At 50.2% G+C, this 10,159-nt stretch overlaps 5 protein-coding genes across 5 annotated transcripts in view; 1 reads left to right on the top strand and 4 right to left on the bottom strand.

Moving 5' to 3' along the window:
• The window catches only part of FOXG_08166 (uncharacterized protein), a gene marked incomplete at both ends in the record, with an annotated part of 2,351 nt that extends 1,777 nt beyond the window's left edge, over nt 1–574 (bottom strand). The window contains one exon of the mRNA XM_018386949.1: nt 149–574. Coding sequence (XP_018244160.1) covers nt 149–574 — 426 coding nt within the window. The remainder of the gene's footprint in view (nt 1–148) is intronic.
• Nucleotides 575–3,962: 3,388 nt separating this feature from the next.
• FOXG_19575 (uncharacterized protein) lies at nt 3,963–4,454 on the bottom strand (the record flags this gene model as incomplete). The annotated part of the gene is made up of 1 exon (XM_018399819.1): nt 3,963–4,454. The coding sequence occupies one exon, from the start codon at nt 4,452–4,454 to the stop codon at nt 3,963–3,965; it is 492 nt and encodes a 163-aa protein (XP_018244159.1).
• Nucleotides 4,455–4,572: 118 nt separating this feature from the next.
• On the bottom strand, nt 4,573–5,474 carry FOXG_08165 (ribosomal RNA small subunit methyltransferase NEP1; the record flags this gene model as incomplete). The annotated part of the gene is made up of 3 exons (XM_018386948.1): nt 4,573–5,049; nt 5,104–5,363; nt 5,432–5,474. 3 exons carry the CDS (start codon nt 5,472–5,474, stop codon nt 4,573–4,575), a joined length of 780 nt encoding a protein of 259 aa, XP_018244158.1.
• A 491-nt stretch (nt 5,475–5,965) lies between these two features.
• On the top strand, nt 5,966–7,235 carry FOXG_08164 (uncharacterized protein). Its single transcript, XM_018386947.1, has 2 exons — nt 5,966–6,424; nt 6,486–7,235. Exons 1-2 carry the CDS (start codon nt 6,290–6,292, stop codon nt 6,855–6,857), a joined length of 507 nt encoding a protein of 168 aa, XP_018244157.1. The 5' UTR covers nt 5,966–6,289; the 3' UTR covers nt 6,858–7,235.
• Nucleotides 6,919–10,107, bottom strand: FOXG_08163 (adenosinetriphosphatase). Its single transcript, XM_018386946.1, has 3 exons — nt 9,648–10,107; nt 7,488–9,588; nt 6,919–7,434 (listed from the first exon to the last, which is right to left on the bottom strand). Exons 1-3 carry the CDS (start codon nt 9,735–9,737, stop codon nt 7,214–7,216), a joined length of 2,412 nt encoding a protein of 803 aa, XP_018244156.1. The 5' UTR covers nt 9,738–10,107; the 3' UTR covers nt 6,919–7,213.
• Nucleotides 10,108–10,159: the final 52 nt, after the last annotated feature.

Raw genomic sequence — 10,159 nt, 5'->3', positions numbered from 1 at the left:
GAAGCTGAGGTTGTGAAAGAGAGCGATTCCTGTTTGGCTGGGCGGTGGTGCCGTCATAAGTCCATTCGATAATTCGACCAAAATAATCCCGAGGACAAGTAGGCTGTCGATAAACGACCTGGATGGTGTTGCCGTCAAGGTCACGTACTGTTGCTCGTCTTGGGGTTTCACCGCCTTCAAAGCCTAAACGAGGTCTGGGGCTGGGGCCGCCGGGATAGATTGGGTCACCGTCAGTTTGAATACTCAGCCACGGATTCGCGGTGAAGGCGCAGTCGTGGAAGTCGATCACTGCATCAGTGGATGGTACCGCAAAGACCAGAGTCGAGAGCTTGACGGGTTCGAAAGGTCGAGAAACCTCACGGATCTGCAGAACTGGCGTGCCACCTTTTTGATCGTCACCACGTTTGCCTCCAGACTTGCCGGCTCCAGCTGGAATTCCGTAAGTGATAGTCCCAATGGACGAGTTCTGTTCGCGTGACTCGTTCAAGAAGCGCAGGCCAATGAGCTGAAGAGTTGCCGAGTAGAAAGATGAGGACTGTGCCAAATGTGACACCTCAACGAATGGTAGTGTCATGGTCTCTTATAGAGCTCTGAGTGCCAGGACTGTCCGATCGGCTGCCTGCTGTGAGGTACCCGCTCGGATGCCTTGGCCGAGATTGCTGGAGTCTTGGAGTATCTCCAAAGACTTTTGGAACTGAACGAATGCGTTGCTCGAGCGTTACTGGCTGAGCAATATGTAAGAGGAGGAGGGGGCTGGTGGGGAGACTGGAATATCGGTCAAGGTTGGCGGTGATGAGTAATGAAGAACCAGGAGTAGAGTAGCAACCCCAAATTGTTGGAGAAAATTAAAACCGAAAATTTTAAAAACGACAGATTAGAAGGAAAAAAATCCACGAAGAAGAAAGGTCCAAATAGATAGCGAGAAATACAGTGAGGCAAGCAAGAATGTTGGCCGGGTGAGGTGGCGGAGTGGATGAGAGAAGGCGGTCGAGAATGAACGGGTAGGGATTCCGAGGCGACCCAAGGTAAGAAACAAGGCGTATCCAATTCGATGCCCTGAGATGAGTAACTGAGTGAGTGAGTTGTCCAGCTGAGGTAGTGCCGTGCGGAAGCCCAGAGAGAATTGAATGGATCCGTACGGTACGGTAAGGCAAGGCAAAGCAAGGCAAGGTGATGTGAGGTATTGTGAGTGGCCTAAGTCGAATGGTGAGTTGTCTGTTCCTTAGTCTAGTCGGTCAATTGCTGCTTGGACCGACACCTTTGACGCCCAACACAACAAGAAACAAGAGAGTCAAAGATGAATGGCCAGGTCCAAGATGCGAGATGAGTAAGAGCACACAAAGATCGATTGGTACCCGAGACTGTGAGTAATCCTCGTGGCTCCAGATAGGCACGGTACGGTGAGGTAGTGAGTAATAACAAGAGCCTGGACACCAGGGTAAGGTATCCGGTATTGAATGTGACAAAGCTGCGATGCAATTGCAAGGCCCTTGACCGAATAGACGAGGCAGGGATGCGTGGATGGATATGCGTTTATGTTTGTTCTGTTAATTGCTCAAGGCAATTGGAGCAATTGCTCTGAGAAATGGAGACTGGAGACTCTAGAGGCTCTGTCTGTAAAAGAGAAGAGGAGGAGAGGCTCGAGGGGGGAAGTCGAAAGAGGGAGAGAGAGAGAAAAAGGAAGATGCAGCTAAAGAGAGAAGATCACCCGGATGGGATGCCCTGAGAAGGTGTCGTGAAGGTGGACTCTACTTTGGAGGTACTGACTGGCTCAGGTACCTGGTCTGTTTAGGGCCTGTCTACTGAATGTCTCTGCCCAGACGTTCTGCTGCTGCGTCCAGAAGGTGACCGGACGCCCATTGTCTCAGCCAACCCAGCCCTCCCGTTGCGTCTCATAACAAGTCAAAGGGCCCTATCATGCACCTCTTGTGACTGTGGCTCTGTGACTCGCTGACATCTGACCCTCTCGTGCTCTTCCTGTATCCAGCTAGAAGTAGTCGCAAGTACCCATCCCCTCTCTGTCAGGCGTGGGCAGGGCATGGGTTCTGCATCACATCGCATCATAGTCTATCACGTTGGGTCGAATCACAGACACGATCAGGCCTGGGCAGATCCATAGCCCCCATCGTGGGCAGAGATATAGGGCTTCGCATGCCGTGAGCTGCCATGGAAGTGCTCTAGAATTGTGAGGTGCACTTGTGCATCTTTCAGCGGTACCTGAAGTGTTTGCTGGCGGTAATTGTTCACTTAGCTAGACACATAGTGCGTATCCCGTCTTGAGTTAGAAGCCGGCCCACTAGCCCCGCGCTATCCGGCAGCACCCGCTCATGATCACCCCTGAACCCTTCAAGCTCTGAACCAAAATTGGATAGCTGTTGCTCTATTCAGGGTCGTTGTTGTCAAAGCACCTGAACAATTCATAAAGTTCTCCGATTTAGGCGGTGGTAGAAAAAAAAAAAAAAACATACCCCCTTCATGATATGCTGTGCACACGCGGTGATAGCATCATGTGCCATCCTTGTAACGACTTGTCCTAACTTGGTACCTGCAGCTAGAAGGGTCAGTCAACCTAACATCCATGGTGCCACGAATGAATGGATGGTTGGGTGGGAAGCTCTGGGCATTGGACCAAACACAGCTCTACTAAACTCCTTAAGCCCTTTCACCACTAAGTAAACCTGGCCCGGAATTCCCTCACAAATGATAAACCACTTCCACATTACATTAACTTCCATGCTTAGGTGACACTGTCTTGACCTCTCTTGTAGCCATGCAGCCGAGCTACTCCAAAACCGTCCTCCTGATACTGTCTTCCCCTCATAGTCTACCCCTCTCCTCAAGCCCCTCAGTAGGGCAGGTAGCTCTGATCATCATATTGATCATGACAGCTCCCTGCACCAGATAATAACATCTGACTGTCCGCCATGGCTCGCTAGATTATTGCTATAATAAGGATATGTGACACGCCATGGCTCATAAAAAGATATCTAGTGCTGGTTGTCGTGGTTATCCTCTCCACCATCGTCTTGCTCTTTTCGATCATCGGAGAATAGCTCATGGGAATCGGTCCAATGACTTTCGGCCATCGATGCGTGACCACGTCAAGGCCAGCGGCTGGACTCACGGCGTCCGGCTTGATCCACCGGACCTCCACCGGCACATCCACCCCCGGCCTGGACCGGCCAACCCCGGCCCTTCGGTTACCTTATCAAGCATCAGATATTGAATAGGATTAAGCCCTCTCTGTCTGATTCTCGATTTTGACTCGACTTGACTGGAACAACCAAGTAATTTTTAGATATTTTTCAGCAGGAAAAGAGGGTCATTTTGTGGAATAAAATATCCCACCGCGAGGCAGAGAACAACACGTCTATGTAATGACTTGTCGTGGTGTTGGCCAAAGGCCAGGCCCGATTCGAACTTGCGGCCGACCAACCTCCTGGCCATGTTTATTATTCGCCTCCTCAACCTATCGTTCGTTTGCTCACTCCTCCGATGCACAAGGGTTCAGAACCGGTGTTTTACCCTTCAAATCGCGTGGGGGCTATGTACTTGACTGACGACCTAACATAGGTAGTAGTAAATAATACTACTACAATGACCAATATCCATAACTCATTTCCTTGTACGTGACTACTTTAATCACTGTGGTAATCGTGCTGGCATATAACAACTATTCTGGCACCATCTTAAATGCTGTCCACATCCTTCATGGTCCATCACTCCATGCTTCCCATTCTTTCACCCAAGCTAGAATAGCTCTGGGCACACGAGACCTACCTAAAGTGCGGGGCGATTTGGTGCTACACCAGCCCTTTTTGGTCTGTTGCACACTCGCGGTTGCGGCGGATTAGCTTCACTTGGTGGCCTCAGTCCTAACGTTAGTCATGTCTTTGGTTCAGATTCTGATTCCTGTTGGTTTGAGATACACACGCAAATCTGTTGGCTACCTTCACAATAGTTTACATATCCGCATCCTCCCTTACAATAAATATTGTCTTTTCTTTGACTGCCTGGCGTCTTATCTGTCCGTCCATCGCGGATAAAGTATTGAGGAGTACCGAAGAACCATGACGGGATTGACCCGTTGTGGCAGCCCCATTATCCTCAAAGAAATCGAACTGCTGAGAAATGCAGATTCCATCGCAAGAGCTCCCCGGATCTTTCTCAAAATGCCTCGTCGTGGCTTTCCCACCAAGAAGCTTTGACTGATTAGACCAATAAGCCCAAACAAATTTATAAGTAGATTCCATCCAACTTAACCTTGGCAAAACAACCATCAAGCACTGGGGGCGAAATAGAACAGACTCGCTGAGTGACAGTAGAAAAGAACAAATAGGAAGGTATGGGTCAGGTTGAAATGACCCATCAAGACGACATTCACGTCTCGGACCCGATGTTGAACGCCCCATGTTTTGGTTGCAAAAACAAGCGACAGCGAACACCCCAGGCATTCCAAGTTACAACCGAACCGTCTCAACCCCAACGACGATGTTGTATCGTCGTAGGGCGAGCCGGCATTTGGTATCCATCGCAGCTTCGGCCCCTCGCCGACTTGATCAGCGACAGGTCTTACATAATGTCCCAGACATCTTCAGCCGCGTGACAGAACTTGCTGCAAGCAACACTAGCAGACAGAGAGTAGTTGCTGATGGAGATTTTCTCGTCAACAAGCGCATCGGCGAAGTTATCCTCACCCTTAGCCATAGCGCCAACGAAGACACAGATGCTATCCTTGGAATCCACAGTTTCAACGTACTCACGAACCTTGACAAGTGGCGCATCGAAACTCAGAGTAACCTTGCGGCAATTGGGAGGCAAGTGGTCAGTGATGGGGTTCTGGATCACTCGAAGCAACTTCTCGTTAGAGTTGGTGGAGCGGATGGACAGACGGTGCAAGAGTTGCACCATCAGACCGGCAAATCGCTTGAATGTTCGTGGAATACGGACTGAGGGCGAGACCTCAATCAAGACACCCTTGGCAGTATGGATGTAGATCTGGAGCTTGCCGGCTTTGTTGATGGGCGAATCCAGAAGGGTTAGTAAACACTAAGAGAAATGGTCAGCATGTTGAATGCCGACTCAGAAGATCAGAGTTGAAACCTGATGGGTGATGTCGGGACGAGCATCACTAATGTCCCGATTCATCTTGCGCATGACACCGATGTGCTCATCGCTGTTGAGCAGAGAGTACTTGTCCTCACGGTTGCGGCTGGTGCCTCCGTGAGAAGCCTTGTACGTCTCAAGACTGGCATTGGACAGGACGACGATCAGACGCTGAGAGTCCTTGTCAGTGGGAGGGATGGGGGTGCTCTGCTCGGCAACCAGCTGAGGCAGCGAGGGGGGAGGGAGAGATTGTGTGCCTATATTTTCCAACATGTCAATGACGACTCTGTAGGAATTGCAGGTCGAGTTCTTGGTTGGCTCTTACGAGGTCGCTTGACTCCAGCAGTTCGACGCTCGGGCGAAGACATGATGAAGGAGAAGAGAGAGGGCGAGACCGAGAGAAAAAGGTAAGTGGGGGAGTTGAGCTTGGATGTTGGTTACTCAAGAGTGTCTCGAAACAGTCACGGACAGACAAGACAGTATGAATCGGTAGATACTGGAACAGTGAGTTACCGAGACAATACGATTGTGTGTATATATGCGATTGTTGTCGGCTGAATTGAAGCTTGTCGCGTGCAGGTCAAGATGAAAAGAAAGGGTGAAAATTAGTCTCTGAGGAAAAAAAAAAGCGGTGCTTGTAATAAACAAGGTGCTACGGATATTGAACCCTGAGGCCAAGCCATATTCTGAAGGTAGCGGCCCCCACATCTCGCCGAAGCTCACGCACTGTCAGCGGGTCCCGGATGCCGAACGGGCAGGACATGCGGGTTCGGAGTATTTCGAAGGATGAAATCGTTGTATAATGACCGATAATTCCCTCAAAAAGACGTTTTTGTACTCAATATGGTCTCACCTAACGCCTAAAGAGACAATCATCACATTAACTCGTTCCCCATAGTCTAGCATTGCGGTTAAATGAGTTCTCGCTTAGAAGTTGCAGGCACGAGGATACCGTCGAGTCGTGTGAGGTCCTATCCAGCCAATCGGCGGGGCCCATATCGTAGAGCACTTACATAATCTCTGTCGCCCTGTACCGTTCCTCATTGGCTACCGAATTTTAGAGAGCCTCTACGAGTTGGATATCGAACAATTGACCGTGACGAGCAACTGTTGAACCAGCAACACTTCAGGCCTGCCAGACAAGCGAGCCAACACTCAACTGGACAGAAGAGACATATTCACCATGTCTTCTCCCGTAGCAAAGGCTGCGCGCCGTGTGACACACGAGCTTCATGGTGTTGTTGTCTCTGCTGGCCTAATGGACAAGACTGTCAAGGTCCGAGTTGGCGGTCAAAAATGGAACAAGATCGTCAACAAGGTGAGAGAACTCCCAAGTGCACTTCATAGCATCAAGAACATAGGCTAAAATGGGTCTCTAGTGGTTTGCCGACCCTAAGCACTATCTCGTCCACGATCCCAACTCATCCCTCCGAACCGGCGATGTCGTTTCCATTGTTCCTGGATGGCCAACCTCCCAGCACAAGCGTCACGTTATCAAGCACATTATTGCGCCTTATGGAACGCCCATCACAGAGCGCCCTCCCGTGCCCACGTTAGAGGAAAGGATAGCGGATTACGAGGCTAAGAAGGCCAAGAAGGATGAACGAAGGGCGGCGAGAAGACAAGAAGAGGAGAACCAGAGGCTGGAAGAGAAGCGTTTGGAAAACGAAAAGAAGGAGGCCAAACGTAAAGCATGGGAGGAAGCTCAGCAGAAGCGCAAACCTCAGACATCGGCAAGCGACGTCGATTAAACTTATTCAACCTTGATATTACGACACATGACTGCAACATCTCCAGGTGATGAGATAGGAATGGACAATGCGGGATACCTGCTTTTTGGGACAAGGCGATAGGAACAGAGGGCTGGAACAGCTAAGTTCTGTACGATATCATGCGGGAGGATCATGGCAACAGAGAAGGAGCTGTTAAACCAACTGTACCATTTGTAACATATAAATGACATACTAGACATTCAGCCCGTTTACAACCCCTTTACCTGTAGCCCAGTGTGTCGGACTGGGGTTGTGCTATCCATGATGCCCCTGCGCATATAATGTACCTGTGCCTTTTTGTTACATGTTTGTTTACCAGAATAATTGCAGTCTATCTATCCCCCCCTTTCTCCAAACTCTGTCGCCCAGTCTTCGTACTCTTTTAGACCAGCTTTACTGACACTCGGCCGTATGGTCGTCAAGCTCGCCTCGAAATCGGACAATTGAATTGGTCGGATCTCATCCATAGTCATGTGTAACAGTGCCTCTCCAAGGGATCGCAATGGTCCCATGGCTGCATCCTTAGCCAAGGCTGTAATATCTGAACCTGAAAAACCTGCAATCACAAATCAGTTGGGTTTGCATGAAACGTATGAAAGAACTACCCACCATCTGTCAATTCCACCAACTTGAGGATATCATCATTAGACAAGTCATGTTTCTGCTGACCCAGAAGGGTCCTGAGCTGTGTCTCGCGAGTAGTCGGTTCAGGTAGCGGGATGTATTGTCGTCGCACAAAACGTCTTCGAGCCGCCTCGTCAATTGCCCAGGGGAGGTTCGTCGCCGCCAACACAAGGACTCGGTTGGCGTCCCCCCTTTCCTTGTCTTTCTCGGTCGCTTCTCTTCCAGCAGCAGCACGTTGAAGATCGCTCCACTGAATAAGAAACTCTGTCTTAATCCTCATGGTGGCTTCGTGCTCTCCAGACCCTGATCTCTGTGAAAGCAGCGAGTCGATCTCGTCCACAAAGATAATACTGGGTGCCAGTGTCCGGGCCAATCCAAAAAGAGCTCGTACCAGCTTTTCCGACTCTCCCAAGTATTTGCTTGTCAGGCTGCTTGCCGAAATCGAAAAGAATGTTGACTTAGACTCTGTTGCCACAGCCCTCGCGAGCATAGTCTTTCCTGTTCCTGGCGGTCCAAATAGGAGCATTCCTCTGGCTGGTTCTCGGAGGCCCATGAAAAGATCGGGCCGTAAAAATGGATAAACAACAGTCTCTCGAAGTGCGTTCTTTGCAATTTCAAGACCAGCCACATCACTCCAATGAACCTCATCACCTTGAACGACAATATCGTTCAATATTTGCTTGGCGGCTGCTGTATCGACGCCAGCGGGCAGGTTCTTCAAAATTTGCTTCTTCTTGTTTTTCCATTCACTCATATCGTCAGGGGACTTTTCTAAAGTCTCTGATTCAGACGCATCTGAATCATCCTCTTGGGAACCGGCTTCTATAGGAGCTTCTTTCTCCTTCACTCGACGTGGTCTGGAACTTGTCCCATTCGTGTCATCGTCAGAGGCGCTTGAGGTGGAAACTTGCCGAACCTTGCGTTCACGCCGTCGTGACCTATCTCTGCTCTCAGCATGAGGCCTTGAGGGTTTTAAAGATCTTCCAGGCTGCCTCGCTGCTGGACTACGGGTTGTTAAGTTGTTTGACACACTTCTCCTCTCTGATGCCTCTCCAGAATCGTCGCCGGTCTCAGTATCGTTGGCTCGCTCTTGCCTCGATACTTTGCGTGGCGATGGCGAAGCGAATCCGTTGCGCGAGTTGGGCAATCGATCTGTTCGACTTGTGTAAGCATCTGATGAAGGTAAATCTTGATACGAAGACGAATTTAAAGCACTGGAAGCAGCAGTGACCGATAGCATGGATGGACGGGCGTAACAGTACTCATCAGAGTGTCGTGTATTTCCTGAAGGTTCTCCATCAAGATCGCGGTCCTTTGGCACAACCAAACGCCTCGAGTGACTATCCCATTGCGTTGGTACTGGCCTGCGAATTTGATCCAAGGAAGTGCGAGAGCTAGGGCTCGCTGTTGCTGGAGTGGACTCCGACTGGGCCCCCCTCGCGAATCTTTCCCTTGAACCGAGCGCGCTCCATGCCAAAGTCGCTGCTTTGCTTGATCCTTCGGTGAGTGGCTTTGCTGGCTTTCGCGGTTTGGTGGACTTTTCTCCTAATTTACCGGAACGTAAAGTCGTCCTCATGGTGTGCTTTTCTGGGCTTGGTGTCCGTAAAGTCTTGTTCGGTCTCGGTGGTAGAGCTGGTCCTCCAGGCGATGCAGACCGAGAGAGCGACGGGAAGGCCATGTTTGGATCTAGATGTGTGCTGGGTCCATCCACGATAGCGAGTTCTGATGATGTACGCCGAGGCTGTGATGGACGGTGTGGAAGGGTTGGTCGTGATAGTTCAGAATACTGCATGGCGGTGATTGTGCCCTGTCCAAGAGAACCTCTTCCCTCAGGAATACTTGGTCGCTTTGTCAACTTGCCGGGTGGTGGTTGCGGGGTGGTCATCTCTTCTTGCCGCGAGATTCTGAGAGCTTCCAGAAGATCGATTCGTTCTTTACATTGTAATTCGAGCTGTTTCAGAGCCTCTTGTAAGGCTTTCTCGGTGTCTGTACGTGGGCCATATGCGGGGGGTGCCCGATTTGCATTGTAATCATAGATCTGATCAAGGGCAGCTCGCCAATGTCGCATGGCTTCTATCTCATTACCCTAGGACCCAAGCCAGTGATTAGTAGATAATTGATGGAAGCGAAATCGCCAAGTCTTACCTGGCCTTCATAGTAAATAGCAGTCGAGCAACTTAGATAACTATCATCGTAGGTCTTCTGCAAAACAGCCAGGGCCCTGTTCCGTAACATGGCTCCCACTGCAAATCACTACCATAGTAGCCCAGAGACTGGCTTCAGTTGCGCCCTAGCCCGCCGACTGTTAAAGACTGCCGTGGTGTTAACTGTTATGTGTTCGGCGAGCAGAGCAGATTGTGAAGGTTGTTTAGGTGGGGACGCGTTTAGGCTGAGCAGTTGAGTTGATGAGCCAATGCCGTGGTATAACAGGGTCGCGCACGTTGTGGTGTTTGGTGTGATTGAAAAAAAAGACGTGATCGAGTCAAGGCCGATGGTATAAGGCGCTGTCTCTGCTGATGATAGTTAAACGTGATCAAGTTGATCGACCTGCATACCTGACATGGATTAGCAGGTTAAACTTGGGCAGGCGGTGACGTAGTCCAGGATCGCACCGCCCATCCTAGTCGCAATAGATGGTGGCGGGGTAGACAATGAGC

Source organism: Fusarium oxysporum, chromosome 4 (assembly GCF_000149955.1).
Source record: "Fusarium oxysporum f. sp. lycopersici 4287 chromosome 4, whole genome shotgun sequence".
In the NCBI taxonomy this organism is placed as follows: Eukaryota; Fungi; Ascomycota; class Sordariomycetes; order Hypocreales; family Nectriaceae; genus Fusarium; species Fusarium oxysporum.
This window is presented reverse-complemented; position numbering and strand designations above follow the sequence as displayed.